The sequence below is a fragment of the Jaculus jaculus genome, chromosome 5 (genome assembly GCF_020740685.1).
Source record: "Jaculus jaculus isolate mJacJac1 chromosome 5, mJacJac1.mat.Y.cur, whole genome shotgun sequence".
Taxonomy (NCBI): Eukaryota; Metazoa; Chordata; class Mammalia; order Rodentia; family Dipodidae; genus Jaculus; species Jaculus jaculus.
In genome coordinates, this window is record NC_059106.1 from 7,726,964 (window position 1) to 7,745,030 (window position 18,067).

The 18,067-nt window shown below is 50.7% G+C and overlaps 1 protein-coding gene across 1 annotated transcript; it reads right to left on the bottom strand.

The window, feature by feature from the left end:
- Positions 1–11,905: 11,905 nt before the first annotated feature.
- On the bottom strand, positions 11,906–17,816 carry Amer3 (APC membrane recruitment protein 3). Its single transcript, XM_012951068.2, is given in 2 exon segments — positions 11,906–16,984; positions 17,684–17,816. A coding segment is annotated over 1 exon segment (2,568 nt). The 5' UTR covers positions 16,966–16,984; positions 17,684–17,816; the 3' UTR covers positions 11,906–14,397.
- Between the last annotated feature and the right edge of the window lie 251 nt (positions 17,817–18,067).

The following is an 18,067-nucleotide window of genomic DNA, read 5'->3' on the forward strand; positions in this document are numbered from 1 at the left end:
CATCCCGCACACACACGCACACATGCCACAAAAAAAAAGGAATAATATGGACTGAAGGGATGGCTTAGCACTGAAGTCACTTGCCTGCAAAGCCAAAGGACCCATGTTTGATTTCCCAGGACCCAGGTAAACCAGATATACAAGGTGGCGCATGCAGCTGGAGGCCATGATGGGCCCATCCCCCCCCCTCTCTCTCTCCCTCCCTCTCTCTCTCTCTTTCTCTCTCTCCCCCTCTCCCTCCCTCCCTCTCTCTCTCTCTCTCTCTCTCTCTCTCTCTCTCTTCCTCTTTTTCTCTGTCACATAAATAAGCAAATAATAGGATAAAATAAAAGTGTCCATGGTAAAAAGCCTCAAGTACAAACACAGCTACCTTGTTGCTAAGTTAAGTTATAGAAAAGCCCAAGGAGGAAGGGGGCGGCTAGATCAGAGGACAACGTGTGAATATTCAAATCATGCTGATTAACTTAATGACTACTCTTTTAATATTTTTTTATTAATTTACTTGAGAGAGAAAGAGGGAGGGAGTATTAACACACCAGGGCCTTTTGCCACCAACGAGCTGCAGACACACGTGCCACTTTGTGTATCTGGCCTTATGTGAGTACTGGGAAATGGATCCTGGGCCACCAGGCCTTGCGAGCAAGCACCTTTCGCCACTAAGCCTTTTTACCAGCCCCTACAGTGACTACTGCTGCTCAAAAAGTCATGAATTGCTTATTATCCTCATCCTTTTTTTCAATTTATTTAATTAATTAATTTATTTGTTTATTTATTTATTTGAGAGCGATAGGGACAGAAAAAGAGGCAGAGAGAGAGAGAGTGGGCGCGCCAGGGCCTCCAGCCACTGCAAACGAACTCCAGGTGTATGCGCCACCTTGTGCATCTGGCTTTCATGGGTCCTGGGGAATCGGGCCTCAATCCGGGGTCCTTAGGGTTCACAAGCAAACGCTTAACCACTAAGCCATCTCTCCATCCCTTATTATCCTCATTCTTAAATGCACTATTTCATTCAAATTTCCTGGAAACGCTATATATTTAAAATTATATGCATTCGTTGAACATTTTAACTTGAAAAGAATGGACATCAGAGAGTTAAAGTAACATATGTTCGTTGATAGATATTTGAAATCATGAAACAAATTTCTTACTTTCAGCTTTGTCAGCCCTCAATCATTGTTTTGGGGGGCACCCACCCCTTGAAGTTATTACCAGCTATTTTAAAGACGCTCTCTGTCATCTATCATCTGACTGTCAATAATCCATCTATCATTTATCTAGCAGTTTATGTTCTCACATATATACATGTCACAATTTTGCAAAAGCTTCAGAAAATTAAGTAAGCTCACAAAATAACAGAATATTAAAGATCTAACACAGACAGATACGCAGAAACAGGTTGAAAGGAATTATTCCCAGAGGTTAATGTGGTGTACTTGAGGTTGCTAAATTCTGTTCTTTTAAATTGCTGCTTTCATTTTTCATGCATTTTACATAAAACAGTTTATTTAATGAGAAACAAACAGGCTTCATTGCATGATTAGCATTTCAAAGAGAATGTGGGCAGCTAGGCAAAGTTAGGTCTCCAGGCTTGGCACCTCTCACGGCTGTGGCATCTCCCCAAATGGCATTTTTATGGAAGAATGGAAAGCACGGTGACTGAGGGCGGCGGGCAGCTCAGCAGTAGAGCATGGGCTTGTCCTTCCTGAGGCCCTGGGGGCCAACCCAGAACCAAACAGTATTGGGCAACCAAAAGTAACGGCAACCGACACTTAGTGGAGGTTTTCCGTATGCCAGGAATTGTGCCTTACATGTCACTTTCATTTAGTTCTTCATTTAATTCTTTTTTTTTAAATATTTTTTGTTCATTTTTTATTTATTTATTTGAGAGCGACAGACATAGGGAGAAAGACAGATAGAGGGAGAGAGAGAGAGAATGGGCATGCCAGGGCTTCCAGCCACTGCAAACGAACTCCAGACGCGTGCGCCCCCTTGTGCATCTGGCTAACGTGGGTCCTGGGGAACCAAACCTCGAACCGGGGTCCTTAGGCTTCACAGGCAAGCGCTTAACCGCTAAGCCATCTCTCCAGCCCTTAATTCTTATTCTACTTGGTGCAAAGGGTCCAACCCCTAGATTCATGTCTTTTTTTTTTTTTTTTTTTTTTTTTTTGAGGCAAGCCCAACAGACTGGCCTTATTTTATGAGAGAGAGAAAAAGAGAAAGGGGAGGGGAGAATTGGCTCACCAATGCCTCCAGTCACTGCAAGCAAACTCCAGACCTTTGCACCACCTAGTGTGCATGTGCTACCTTGCACGCTTGTGTGGCCTTGTGCATCTGAAGAGCTGAACATTAGCCCTCAGCCTAGGCAGGCAAGCACCTTAACTGCTAAGCCATCTCCCCAGCCCTCATATCTACTATTTTTTGTCTTTTTTTAAATTATTTTATTTATTTATTTATTTATTTATTTGACAGAGAGGAAGAGGGAGAGAATGGGCACACCAGGGCCTCTAGCCACTGCAAACGAACTCCTGATGTATGCACCACCTTGTGCATCTGGCTATCTTGGGTCCTGGGGAATCGAACCGGGGTCCTTTGGCTTCACAGGCAAACACCTTAACTGCTAAGTTATCCCTCCAGCTTTCATATCTACTTTTAACCAAAGAAATTGAATAAAATAAGGCTGAAAGGGATAATTATTATATTTATTGACGGAAGGACAGAGTCAAGGGAAGGAAAATGAATACACCCATGTGGTCTGAGACCCTATGTGGTAGACCTGGAAAAACCTTAAAGGGAGAGTTAGAAAGAAAGAAAAAGTACAATGAACTCCTACAAGGTAGAGGGCAGGGCCGGGTAAGGAGCCTGTTGGAAGTAGAGGTAGGGCGTTCTCCCCTGTCTTAGCCCAGCTGGGCCTAGACAATGGGGAACACCAAAACCTGGAGGCCACCAACAGAAGTTGCCCCTTCCGCTTCCCTGGTAAATGCATTGATAACCTTATGATGGTGCGCCCTACCTTCCTGCTCAGGTGAGCCAGAGACAGCTGACTGGTCTGGGCTAGGGGCTGTCTCAGGAAGAGGCCAGCCATGATGCCAAGTTCTGGGGGCTGAACTTGACCAACCACAATGTTAGGATTAGATTTAAATTCTAGGAAAGGAGACCTCCCTCTCAGGAGGGGCCCAGCTTCTTTGGGGAAACATATATCTAGGGAAGAGATAAGAAGTCAGATCATCCTTTGATCCCTAGGAAGTGAAGACTACCAGGATGCTTTCAGGGCACAGTCACCCTATCTGCCTAACAAAGCTATCTTTAAACCTAGGGTTTGGGGGCTAGGTTCCCCCATGTTACAGTCAGGAATGAAGGTTCAGGAAAGTTAGGTAACTTCCAAAATGCCAAGTAAGTAGTGGAGCCAAGACTCACACAGAAGTCCTCTCACTGCAGAACAGGCGTCCTTGACCATTGAAGAGCTCTGCCTGCCTGGCCTCAGAGACCTCAGCATTGGGAAGCCCAGAGCTGAAAAGCAGTCATTTTAGTCACCCTTCCTATATTAGAGCTGAGAGTATGACTGTATTTGGGTTCCTGAGTGGCAGGAATCATTGGAAATTTTAGAGTTGACTCAATGAATTAATTCATCAATTTTTCATGGCTAGCAATATATTTGGTAGAATAAAAAGAAGCTAATGTCCCAGTTTACCCCCTTAGGCTAATTCCTTAGTCACTAACCCTTTGAGACAAAGCATACCTCCATTAATTATAAAAGCAATTTGGGGTTTTTTTTTAATTATTTATTTATTTATTTGAGAGTGACAGACACAGAGAGAAAGACAGATAGAGGGAGAGAGAGAGAGAATGGGCGCGCCAGGGCTTCCAGCCTCTGCAAACGAACTCCAGACGCGTGCGCCCCCTTGTGCATCTGGCTAACGTGGGACCTGGGGAACCGAGCCTCGAACCGGGGTCCTTAGGCTTCACAGGCAAGCGATAAAAGCAATTTGGGTTTTAAAAAACTCAGCACTTTTATTCATTGCTGGATTGATTTTTAGAATGCCCAAGACTCAGCAATGGGAGAAGTGATCAGTCAGTTAGAACACAAAGACAGAGGCGTCCTCTACAGACCCCTGCGCTTCCAGGTGAGTCTGAGAATAAACACAGCAAGCAGTGTCACTGGAAAATCGTTTTGTGAGAATGCTACTGGCATGTGTTCCTACTGATGTACTGATGCAGCCAGCATGTGGCTTTCAAACGTCATGGGAACATTTGGGGACATTGTCCCACATGTCCCCAAACAACTGTTCCACCTTCATGCAAGCACCGAATAGGGTTTCAAATCCCTCCCACGGAGCCTGGCAGGAGCCAGGACTTTTGATTACTACAAAGGCATTCTCCATGACACTGATCCTGTCCATCATACCCGCTCCTTCCACTCATAGACTGTTTCAGAGAGTGATGAAAATACCTCAGAGAGCCTTTCCAGCACCAACCAGCTTTCCAGGATGGACCCAACGCCCAGCTACAAGTATGCCACAGGAAGATGTAAGCCAGGAGCAAGCTGAGAGCTGGGAGATAACTCAATTGGCAAACATGAGGGCCAGAATTCAATCTCTAAAACCCACATAAAAATGCCCAGAATAAGGCTGAAGGGATGGCTTAGCAGTTAAGGCATTTGCCTGCAAAGCCAAAGGACCCAGGTAAGATTCCCCAGGACCCACATTAGCCAGATGCACAAGGGGCACATGCATCTGGAGTTCGTTTGAAGTATCTGGAGACTCTGGTGCACCCATTCTCTTCTTCCCCCCCCCCTTTCTTTCTCACTCCCTCTTTCTCTGTCAAATGAAAATAAAATAATAATAACAATAATAATATTAATGCCCAGAATAAGCCAGGTGTGGTGGCACATGCCTTATAGCAGAGATAGGAGGATCACTGTGAGTTTGAGGCCACCCTGAGACTACATAGTGAATTCCAAGTCAGCCTGAGCTACAGTGAGACCTTACCTCAAAAAAAGAAAAAAAAAATGCCCAGAATATTGGCTGGTGCTTTCAATTCCAGCACTGGAGAGGTGGAAATAACCTAATTGGTGAATTCCAGGTCAGTGAGTAACCCTGTCATAAAACAAAAAACTGAGTGTGACCAGGTGTGGCCAGCACTTGGAAATCAGAGGTAGGAGGATCGCCATGAGTTTGAAGCCACCCTGAGACCATAGTAGTGAATTCCAGGTCAGCCTGAGCTAGAGCGAAACCCTACCACAAAAAAACCTAAAATAAGTAAATAACTAAGTGGCCTGGATATCCATGACCTCTCAGTGCCTAACACTACCTACACAAGACCATCAAAATAGGAGGAAAAGATGATGACATCAAAATAAAAGAGACTGATTGAAAGGGGGAGGGGATATGATGAAGAACAGAATTTCAAAGGGGAAAGGGGGAGGAGGAAGGGAATTACCATGGGTTATTGTTTACAATTATGGAAGTTGTCAATAACAAAAAAGAAAGAAAAAGAAAAAATAAAGGAATGTGGATAGCCTTCCTGTGGAAGGACAACTGAGGCTGCCTATCACCTCAACGTGCTCACACATGCATGCACTTGCAAAACCTGTAGTCACACTATGTGTGTGGCCATCCTAGTAGGTGAAATTGCCCCTCATTATGACCTTGACTTGCCTTTCCCTAGTGAGGAGCTATATGGAACAAGTTGACATATACGTGTGGCTTATTTGTTATATTTAGAAAAATGCTGTTGCAGTCAGGTTCGCATTACTGACTCACGTGCCCAAGAGTAGCTTTTGGGGAGGAAAGGGGAAGAGTTATTTCAATTACAGGCTTGAGGGGAAGCTCCATGACGGCAGGGGAAAATGATGGCCTGAGCAGAGGGTGGACATCACCCCTGGCCAATGTAAGATGGACAATAGCAACAGGAGAGTGTGTCAAACACTGCCAAGGGGAAACGGGCTATAATACCCATAAGCCCACCCTCAACAATACACCGCCTCCAGGAGGCATTAATCCCCAAATCTCCATTAGCTGGGAACTTAGCATTCAGAACACCTGAGTTTATGGGGGACCCCTGAATCAAGCCACCATATATACCTGTTCAAATCCTTTGTCCATTTTTAAATTGGGCTGCTTCTCTTTGTCAATGAGCTGTAAGGAGTTTTAAATCTATTCTGGCTATTACACTCTTTATCAGATATATAAATTTTAAAACGTCTTTTCCATTCTGATAGCTGTCATTGAACTTTTTTTTGTTCATTTTTATTCATTTGAGAGAGATAGAGAGAGAAAGAGGCAGAGAGAGAGAGAATGGGCCCAGGGCCTCCAGCCACTGCAAATGAACTCCAGACGCATGCACCCCCTTGTGCATTTGGATAATGTGGGTCCTGGAGAATCGAGCCTTGAACCAGGGTCCTTAGGCTTCACAGGCAAATGCTTAATCACTAAGCCATCTCTCCAGCCCCTCATTGAACTTTTTAATTGAAAAAAATACATTTTATTTGCCTGCAGAGAGAGAAAGGGAGGCAGTGATAGAGGAAGAAAGAGGAAGAAGGACAGAATGGTCACATAGGGCTTATAGCCACTCCAAACATAGGCATCACTTTGTTCCTCTGGCTTTATGTGGCCTACTAGGGGATCGAACTCAGGCTGTTATGGTTTGCAGGCAAGTGTCTTAACCACTGAGCCATCATGCTGGCTCCCATGTTTGAATTTTTTGATCATGTCCTTTGATGAATTAAAAACTTTGACTTTCATGAAGTCCAATTTATCTATTTCCTGTATGTTAGCCATACTTTTGATTTTATCTAAGAATCCATTGCAAAGTCCAAGGGCAAAAATATCTATACCCCATGTTTTTTCTTCTAAGTGGTTTTGGGATTTTGTTTCTGTGTGTGTCATTACCCCATGTGAAGTTCTGTTTTGAACATGATATGGGACAGAGGGTCCAATTTCACTCGTTTGCATGTAGAAATACAGTTGTCTCTGTTTTTTGTTGAAGAAACCATTCTTCCACATTGAATTGCTCCCTGTGCTTAAAGCCAGTAGTTGTGGATATAAGAGTTCATTTCAGCTGTATCCCATCAGTCTACATATCTATCTTCTGTCCATAGCACACAATTTTATTCATGGTATCTCTGTAGGAAGTTCTGAAATTGGGTCGTGTGAGGCCTCTTTGCCAGGGTTGTTGTGACTATTCAGAGGCCTTTAAATTCCCTATGAGTTTGAGGATTGACCTGCTTTAGTTCTGCTAAGCACTGTGTTTTACAGGTACTTAGGGCAAGAGTGCCACCTCCATATTAAGTCTTCCAAACCACGAGCATGAATTCTTTCCATGTATTTCGACCTTCTAAAGTTTCCTCAACAGGGTTTGTATGTTTTCGCGCATGTGTTTCATATCCTTAAAGAGGAGGGACATTGTCCTGCTGCCTGTTGTTCCTGATGTTAAAAATGTGGCAAAAGATAGGCTAGGCGTGGTGGCGCACGCCTTTAAACCCAGCACTAGGGAGGCAGAGGTAGGAGGATCGCTGTGAGTGTGAGGCCAGCCTGAGACTACATAGTGAATTCCAGGTCAGCCTGGCTACAGTGAAAACCCTACCTCGAAAAAACAAACAAAAGTGACAAAAGTTGGAAATCAACCATACAGAGAAGGAACTGCGGGGGGGGGGGGGGATGGAGTATGGAAGGGCGATTATGACCAGGGGACAGAGACAAACGCATGGAAACGTCAGGCCGGGCTGCTCCCACCTGCCACCCCAGCACCCGGGAATCTGAGGCGAGCTGGGGCTACAAAGTGAGTTTCAGGCCAGCTGGGACTACAGTGTGAGACCCTGTCTCAAAATAAAATAAAATAATAAAATTTTAAAAAGTGGGCTTGTGGGGTTTGATCCCCAGCACGTCATAAACTGAACTTGATGGTCCATGCCTGTAATCCAAGTACTCGAGTGGTGGAGGCAGGAGGATCACAAGTTCAATGTCATTTGTGACTACATATTTAATTTGACAGTCTGGGACTCATAAAGAAATAAAGAAGAAAGGGAAGGAGAGAAAGAGGACGAAAGAAAGAAGGGAGGAAGGAAGAATAAAGGAATGAAGAAAAGAAAAAGAAAGAAAGGGAAGGAGGAAAAAGAAAATATCACATAATAAAACCTGTTATTTGATATACCTACTAAACAAATCACTTTAATTTTTTTATTTAAAGAAGGGAGTGCAGTTCAAATGACAAGGTGAATGCACGTTCCACTGTCTGATCAGCGTCCTGAACCGTGCTGCAAAGGGAGGGGGAGCAGGGTCTGTATCCTGGGCCCTTGAGAGCTGACTCAGCCAGGCCCGTGCAAGTGAGATGAGTTGAATGCCAGGGAAATGTCCATACCCTCTCTCACGGAGGCCACCACACAAGATGGGTGAGGGACTGGGGGGGGGGGGCGTCTGTGGTCTTCTTTGTATCACTCCAAGCAGGACCCCACACTTCCTGGATGCTCACTTGCTTCTCAGCCGCTACTCTCGCTATGCCCATAAGCTTGTCCAGGCTGCCCTCTTAAGGCAGAGTCCTTTCAGGACGATTCACCCCTGGTGGCCCGGGTATCAGTGCCAGGTGGCTTTGGAAGCCCATCCGTTATGCCGCCCACCCTCTGCGCACACAGTGTCTGCTAGGCTTGTGCTGCCAGCGCTCCTTGCCCCTCATCGCGGCCCTCACACCGAGGGCATGGTCAGCGGGCGGCATAGGCTGGCGAAGAGCACCTCGCAGCAGGCACGGGCGGCCTGTGCGGACGAGCCGGCTCTTTGCAGCCCCGGGTCCCGCGAAGCTGTCGCAAGCTCCCCTCCTCCGCAGAACAGAAGAACGGGTAAGCTCCGGTTCGGCGCGGCGCAGTCATCTCCCCTGGGGCCAGAGAGCGGTGCGGGTGCAGTGAATCGGCAGCTGCGCAGGGCTCCTGGCGGCCTCTCCGCCGCCTGCTCGGGTTAAATGCGTGCCCGCCGTCGCTTCCGCGGGCTGCAGCGCCCTCGTGGGACCCTGGGAGAGAGAGCAGGTTGCATCTCGTGACTACCCCTGCTCTCCTTGATGCGTCCTCCAGGGGGCACTGCCGAGTGTCAGGGGAGCCAGGCCAGTCACACAGCCAGGGGTTACTCGGGACTACGCCCAGGGTATTTTGACCACCTTGGTCATAAGTGATGCTGTGTTGCCTCAGAAACTGAGAAGCATTTGGTCCCCCAATATCCAGCAGTGCGTTGTTGCACGCCCTGCCAGGGAACGCGGAGAGCTCCCTGGAGTGGCCTGAGGGACTGCAGCCTGAACTGCTAGGACCCTGGGAGGCGTGCCGCCCACTCCCCAGTACTCCCGGCCCTGGGAATGCAGATTCCCAGCCAGCAGTGAGGTAACGCGGCCAACTAGGAAAGCCTTATTTTTGGTAAGCATAGTACTGTGAGCCATCCTACGTCTGTGTCCTCGTCTTTGAATTGGAGACATACACGCTACCCAGAGTTGTGACTCAAAGCAGGGACGAGCCTGTCACCTGGCACGGGGAAACGTGGTAGCTTGTAGGACTAGGGGAAAAAAGCACCAGAGCCTGAAGTTCTGAAATATACTGGTGGGAAATTCCACGACACCCCAGGCACTCCTCAGCAGGAGCCCCGGATCTCCACCCAGGGGGGGGTCACAGAGAGCCTCTGTTGAACCAACCGCCTGCCCAGCTTTGCACAGGCCTGGAGAAGTGGCAGCTCCTGGGCTCGAGCCCCACACCACAGTGAGCACAAGTTCACCTTCAGAACACAAATGACCAACCTTGCAAGTTTTGGGCTTCCACACCTACAGTCCACAGGCTTCCCTAAACCTTCCATTGTGTTGGCACAGGGGTCTCCCTAGCCACCACCAATGCCTCTGACAAGCCTTATGCCAGGTGCAGATGTGATGGGAGTCCTGGAGACGTGGACTCACTAGCCCCATGTGCAAGAAGAAGACCCCCTTTTTATCCTGGGCTGAAGGTCACTTACAGCCTCACGGGAAGCTTGACAGGAAATCAGGCTTGGACACAAGGAACGATACCTGCAGTCCTGGTCACATGTGTCTAGATTCAAACGCTCACCATCCCCATCTGGAGAAAACAACATAGTGTACAGAGAAAGGGAAAGATGGATGTATTTAGTTTTCATTTATTTATTTCAACTTTTTTTATTTTAGAGAGAGACAGAGAGTTGGTGTGCCAGGGCCTCAGCTATTGAAATTAAACTCTAAACGCTTGTGCCACCTGTGGGCATGCGTGACCTTGGGCTTGCCGCACCTTTGTGCATCTGGCTTACATGGGATCTGGAGAGACCAACATGGGTCCTTAGGCTTCACAGGCAAGTGCCTTAACTTCTAAGCCATCTCTCCAGCACCCCAGAGACAAGTTTAATGAAGGAGAGATGTGTTCCTTGGCACTTGGTGTTGGGTGCCAGACCTCAGATGACCGGCATTTGAAGAAAACTGGTCCTTGTTGGCCAATCGAGCTGAATGTGTGGGTCATGTGGGAGTAGGTGTGCTCCGCCATGGCCACCCACTCCACATCCACACACCCCCACCTTTTGTGCCTTGTGCCACCACACGGCATCTCTGTGACGACAGAACATAATGGCTCACTTAGCCATGAAGAGAGGTAACTGGCGTCAGCAGAGAATTGTGTTCATTTTGGGGTACACTCAACCTCCTGCCTGTGGCCGAGGCTTGGGAAGGAAGCACTCTTCCCCACGCACGGCGTCAGAGTCTCCATGCTCTCCTTTGCAACTCAGTCATATTTATCCTCTCATCTTCCTGAATCCCCGGCTCTCTTCACTCCTGGAGCTCGCCAAGATCCCAGCAGGTATGTCAGATGGACACGAGAGCACAGGTGTCCGCTCCAGCCTTGCTGGGCAGAGCCCGATCACTTCCCGTGCTTGGGACCGCTGGGCTCAAAGGAACTTGGCTTTGAGTCCTTTCTTCTGGGCCCAGTAGACTCGCATACACTATGTGGAGACTTCGGGTACTGTGTCTTTATGAAGTAGGTTTTGCTTTAACCATTTTGAAAAGCACTTGGATTGAGATCAGCTGGGAGAACAAGTGTTACAGCCTTGTTTGGAACAACAAAAATGGGAAGTAACAAGCTGGGTGACGGCTCAGTGGGTAAAGTGCTTGTGGTGGAAACCTGAGGACCTGAGTTCAGATCCCCAGCACCCACGTCAGTGTTGGGTGTAGTGGCAAGCGCCTGAGACGGGGAAGAACCCCAGGGCTTGCCCTGGCTAGGTCGTCTAGCCAAATCAGTGAGTTTTAGATTGGATGAGAGACCCCTGTCTCAAAAAAAAAAAAAGTAGAGCACTACTGAAGACACCCGGTATCTGCTCCTGGCTCACACGCATGTGCACTTGCACACACATTGAGTGCCCTTTGACATATGAACACACACACAAGTAAACCCCCAACTAGCAGGTGTTTAGTTGGTTAGTTGAGACTGTCTGCAACTGCTAACCATAATAAGGACAGGCTGCTGAGCCCGGAGGGGACTTTCTGCAGTAAGAAAATGAAATGAAAGTAAGGTTCACAATGTTCACGTAATGGGACTCTGAGAGGGTCTGAAGACACGCAGCAGAGGTTGAAAGGATGCAAGACAGGGCACTTCTCATCAGTGGGGTTGGCTGTGCTAGCTGTGAATTAATTTCCCAACAACAGAAGAGTAAGAAAGGAAAGACAGAAATTTCAGTTTTGCTGTTTTTTTTTCTTCTGTGATTATGAGCTTTATCTCACATATTCAACTCCATAAAATAAAATAACACAATAAGAGAATAAAATAATAAGAACCAGGGTACAGTCTTCAGGCTCTTCCAGCTTGACCTGGCTTTCACACTTGTTGCAAGATCTCTTGGACTCCCCCACCCCACCCAAACCTTCCCTCCACCCACCCTCCCTCTCGCCCACCCTGCCCCCTACCATGCCTGTCAGTGCTCCTGCCCTTCGCCTGCCCAGACAGGCCAAGAACTTGCTATGTAATTAAGGATGACACTAAGTTCCTGATCTCCCTGCCTTGGATCCTAGGTGGGCGGCACCGTGCCCAGCTTGCGCAGTGCTGGGGGTCAAACGTGGGGTCTCGTGCCTGCGGAGCCGACGCCCTACCAACGGAGCTCGTCTTCAGCCTCTGGTTCTGCGCTCGGAAGCGCTCTCCAGCCTGGCCGGGCTCTTCAACGTCACCGTAAGTCACTGTATCACAGGGCGGCGGGGGAGCGCGCTCCCCCTGGCGGCCGAAGCTGTCTGGTTCCCAAGCAGAGTTTCTCAATGCAGTTTTTCTCCAGACGCAACACTCAGAGACAATAGAACCCGAATGCCCATTTTGACACCTCATTCTTTCAGAGTGTTTACTGAGTGCTTTCTCTGTCAGGCACAGCTCAGAGCCGCGGGGCTGCGCCTGAGGGAGGACCGGCTCCCAGCTCACGGAAACACGTGGCTCCCACCCCAGGGTGCTTAGGCATCTGCGGCCTAGAAGAAGGAGGGGTGAAGACTATGAGGGGCCCCAGCTGTGGGAGACCGGTGCGAGGGTCCAGAGCCAGATGCAGAGCTGGGGGATCTGAAGCCCACAGCCCCCCACACACCCGTGTGTCCATAGGCAGGTCACATGAGCTGTGTCTCAGTCCCTGGGTCAGAAAATGAAAACACGAACTGCCTTAGGTTGCTGCCAGGCTCACAATGTCATGATTGAGTGTGGGGCCAGTTTCTTTTAATGTACATATATGTATGTTGTGAACATACGTATGCATGTTTATGTGTTCATGTGTGTGCAATGCATATGTGGGAGGCAGAGGTGTGCTGTCTACCTCTGTTTGTGATAGAGGCTCTCATTGGCCTGAGGCTAACCAACCAGGCCATCAAGCCTCAGAGATCTTACAAACACGTGCCAACATGCTTAGATTTCTTTTTTTAACATGAATCCTGGGAGTTGAACTCAGGTCCTCATACTTACACTTACATGCAAGCACTTTACTTGAAGCTATTATAAGTGGCCTCTTTCTGTCCCAGGTCCCTCCTCGATCCTGTGAACTGGTAGAGACCAGGCCTAGGAGAGCGTTTCTAGCCTGAAATTAAGTGTCAGCATTTAGGTGTTGAGCCTGTGCTGTCTGGGGCAGGGGGAGGGGCGGGGGGAGGGAAGAGGCCACCCCTCCCTTCCCATGGAAGCTCTACACACACACAAAAGTGACTTCTCCAGTAGTCTGCCCTCCACATGACTCTGGAAGCACATTTCAAAGCTCCCTGTAGCACCCCATCCTTTGCCTCCAGATGCTGTTTTGGCTGAGGTAGAATCTAATCCTATAGGAAGTGGTTGGGACTTCTGTCCCCGCACCTGCTCCACCCTGATGCAGAGCCAGAAAGGATTCTTGCTCCTTCTGGAGACACCGGGGTCACCAGCTCCTGTCATGATTCTTTGTTGTTGTTGTTGTTGTTTTTTAGTGGTAGGGTCTCACTCTAGCCCAGGCTGACCCTGGAATTCACTATGGAGTCTCAGGGTGTCCTCGAACTCATAGCAATCCTCCTACCTCTGCCTCCCGAGTGCTGGGATTAAAGGTGTGCACCACCACGCCCGGCGCCTACGATTCTTAATGCCTGGGCACTGTGCGTGTGTTGTGGGTTTCCAATTGAAGATGGAGGTCACAGCTCCACCCACAAGGAGCTTTTCTGGAAAAGGGACAGGGGTGCTGGCCGTAGGAAGGGCGCAGAGTCAAGGCCTGTGTTACTCCAAGGCAGAATGGCAGAACTGGGCAGAGCAACCACTATTTCCTTCCCAAAGGGCTTTGTGTCATGCAAGGCATCCGCTAGAGTGTAAGTTGAGGGAAGTCGTTGCTTGTGTGGAATGATCTCGGACACAGAACCCGGGGACGCTGATGGGGCATGCCTGGCCAGCAGGGGCAGAGTTACTGCTTTGAGGTTCTTGCTGAGATGGAATGGGTTCACTTCTTATTCCCAAGGAAAAACCCTTCAGGGTCCCAGAATGTTGTGGGCCCCTGTCTTGGACAAAGAATAGACCAGGATGAGGCCAGTAGATCCTAATGAGCTCAATCCCCTAAGCCTCAGACCCCACACTTCTCACACACCCCAAGCAAACAGACTGGTTGCTTCAACCCGCATTTACAATGGAGTCAGGCATGGATCTGCCCATGGGCCACATGCCTAAGCTCCTGTCTGGGCTGCCCCACGAGGAACAGCGAGGAACCCGTAGCTTCCAGCTGTTCTTGATCTTGGATTCAAGCAAGGATGCCTCCACGTGGAAATACCCTACCCTACTCTTCCCAGTCCCGCGTGCCTGAGCCCGGCCTTCACTACCCCCAGACAGTCCTCGCGTCAGGAACAGAGATGGAGATGTGGGTCCTGGCCTCTTCTGAATGTGGTCACGAATGTGCAGCTCCCGATGTGGGTGACGCTGTGTCACCGGTGGGCCTCTGCCACGGGTGGCCTGCGAGCCCCACCTTCTTGCTGGCCACAGTGGAGACCCTCTCAGGCCAAGAGGCTGCAGCAGCATTTTGCACACACACAGGAGACCCCTCCCCCTCGCTACTGCTGGCTGTCCAAAGCGAGGTCCGTTTTGTCTGGAGGATAACGCTGGGGGCTCCGGCAGGCAGCAGGGGCCAAGGAAGACCTAGGATCAGGCTTATCCCCAAGTCCTGCCTGCCCTGGAGCCGTGGGGCTGGGCTGCAGAGACTGGTTGCCCCCAGAGAGGTAGGCCTGGACACCCAGCCTGGTGGGCTCCAACCTGAGCTGGTTTAGGTCCAGGAAGAAGTCAGAGCATCTCTGGTCCTGTGGGCTGGCCAGTGAGGATGGGCCACAGGCGTCTTCCCCACTGGGGGTTCGGCTGGTCTCTTTCTGCTGCACAGGGTCAGCACCCCAGGCCTGAGGCTGCCTGAAGAAGCCACTGTCCATGTCCTGCCTTGGAGGCTGGCCATCTGGGTAGGTCTGCATGGCTGCCCCACGGGCCACACAGCTGACCAGCCTGGGCCCTGAATCTAAAGTGTTTGTCCCGTGTCCTGGCCTCCAGAGGCTTTGGGGATATTTAGGGTTCCCAGACCGCCTAGGTTCCTCCTGGGAGCTGGGAGAGACGAGTGAGGCTGGATCCTTGCTTTTGTTGGAAATATCTGCTGTGATGGCTGCAGACCCCACAGAGGACAGAGTTTCAGGGCACTCTTGTGTCCCTTCCTTTAGAGCGGAGTCCTTAGATGGGATACCAGCTCCCTTGCCAGCCTCCCCTGGGGCCTTCCTTTCTTTAGTAAGCAGGTCTTTGGTTCCCGGACTTGACCACAGCTCCTGTCTACTGGGTACCGAACACACCATGGCCTTGCCCATCTCTAAGGTGTGATTTCTCCTGCCTTCTGGGTTCTCTGCCGGTCCCCTAGGGACTCTATGAGGGCCAGGTGGAGCTGTGGGCTCCCCTGAGGCCGGGGTGGGGGCGGATGGGGTGCGACGGAGCCAGTTGACGATGCCCATGGTGATGGCCAGCTCCGTATCACAGAGCTTCAGAAGACACTCCTTGCCCTTCCAAGAGCTCTGCAGGAAGCCCTGGCTGAGCAGGTCAGGGCCGGGGGCTGGCGCCAGGTTCTCTTCTGCGCCCACATGGAAGCTGCACATGGACAGGGGCGTCCCCAGGGCTGGCCCCGACAGACTCTCGGACACACAGAGGTCATCATCGAGGCTGGGGCCGACAGGAGCCTCGCTGGGGTCATAGAAGAGCTCATAAAGCGCGTCCCCACTGTAGCTGTCCCTTGGGAAGGCAGCCGCCGGGGTGCCGGTATTCACAGCCTCCTTCCTGTCCTCCTCCAGGCCAGGCGAGAAGGAGTCGTAGTAACCCTCGTCACTTGTGGACACAGATTCAGGTTGCTCACTTTTGGGGGTTCCTGTGTCTATGGAGCTGGCTTTGGAGCCACTCGGGGGACCCCTGCAGGGGAACAGGGGCAGCTCAGCCAACCCGGCTGCATCTAGCTTGGGCTGCTCTGTCCCTGTCCCCTGGGGGCTGGCCGACCATGGGCCCAGCAGGGCACGCTGCTGCTGCCTCACGGAGCGGTTCACACCGTCCCAGAACTTGGAGAAGTCGGACGCCTCATTCTGGGCAGGTGACGCCAGCCGTTCCACACTGCCCTGGGAGGGGCCCCCGGGAGGGGTGCTCTCCAGGGCCTGGGGCATCTGGGCTGGGCTCACGGGGGATCCGCTCAGCTCCAGAGATGGCACCGAGCTTCCATCTGCAAAGATCTCCCCACAGCCTGTGAGCGAGCCAAAACTTTTGAGTGAGGCCACATCCTCACACAGGGCACCGCAGAGGTCAAAGGACGCGTCAGGCATGAGCTCGCAATCAGACAGGTCCTGGCAAAGGCTGTCCAGCCCCGGCCCCTCCCCTGCCAAGAGGACGGCTTTGCCTCGGGCTGTAGCTGCGCCCAGGGGGATCCCAGGGGACGGCAGCCCCGTCCCCTTAGCCGCCAATGAGCCCAAGTTCTCTGTCTTGCTTCTGCGCATGTGGAACAGGTTTCGGAAGCACTTCTTGGATCGTTTCAAGGAAATCCGTTTTTTGGGGATGCTCTTGGCCACAGCCGGCACGAAGGGCATCTGTGGCACAAAGTGGCGGTAGTCAATCATCCGCTGGCCACTGGGGGTCTCTGGGAAGCTCACGCTGCCCACCATGTGCGCCGTGGCGGCAGCTGCCTTTCCAGCTCCAGGGACACTGTCGTGAGTCCTGCTTTTCCGCATCAGTTTGAAGGTAGTTCCACAGATGGGTGCAGGACCCACCTCAGGGTCGGACTGTGTCTCCTTGTTGGGGCACCTTCCATACCCTTGGGCACAGGGGCTGGTCTGGGAGCCCTTCTCGCTGCAAGGTCTTGGCTGCGCTCCCAGTGAGCGTGGGCGGGGACCTTCGTCCTCCCTCACCGGAGCACGGGCTGCTGGCTCTTTGGGTTTCTCTTGGGCAATCACCAGGCTGGATTTGATGAAGGTCTTTCCTCGCCTCAGCTCCATGGTGCCAGAACCTTGGCCTCTGTGGAGGAAAGCAGGAGGCACTTAGTTCCTGACATCAGAAAGCCCGTGGGGTCCCAGCACTCACTCAGCTGCAGGGGCTTCAGGCGCAGTGAGTCCTCCTTGGTCCGAGGGAGAGGTGTGCTGGTTAATCTCATTTGTCAACTTGACAGGATCTAAAATCACCCGGGATGCAGATCTCTGTGCATGTCTTTAAGGGGCTTTCTGGAATTGGGAGAATTGAGGTGGGAAGACTCATCCTAACTGTGGACTGAGGTTCCAGACTGAGTAAAAAGGAGAGAGCTGAGGGAGAACCAGAATTCATCTCTCTGCTTCCTGACTATTGATGTCAGGTGACCAGTCCCTTCCTCCTCCTGCCTCCATCCTCCTCCACCACCTTGGGCCATATCCCCTCAAACCAGAAGTCAGATAAACCCTTCCTTCCTTCTTTCCCTCCTCCCTCCCCCCTTCCTTCCTACATTGCTTTTCTCAGGTATTTATTGCAGCAATGACAAAGGTAACTAATATAAGAGGGAAATGGTACCTCCTACCCTGGCACCCTGCTCCACCTCACACACAGCTGAGGCCCTGATCCATTAAACCACATCATAGGGACCAAAATGAGCAGTGACTGGCCTGGCTATGGCTGCATCCATGGGCTCTCAGTTTGCCCAGCTCATTCAGCCAATTCAGACTCCAATCTCCAGGTCCCAGCACTCACCAATAGTATTTCCATCCACCTTCACACAGGAGGGACATAACATAGCCTTTCTTAATGTATGGAGCAGAGGATCCAAGCATGGCGCCTCCCACGCCTGAGGCAGTTGACCATCTGTGGTAGGACCAGGCACCTGCCATGGGACGCAAGACTCAGTCTTCCTGGAGGCAACCAAGAATCGCAGGAGGCATGTGGGAGGGGCAGTAAGACATGGCACATGACATACAGCGTCATGGCCAGAAAGATAGGCAGCTGTCACCAACAGAAACTAGTACTGGATTCTATCCAGAGGTGGTTTTGGAGGTCCACCCTGATCTCCCATGGGGAAAGTGCTGGGTGGGAGTGAGGTTTGGTGGCACCATGCTAAAGATTTGATTGTCCCGATGC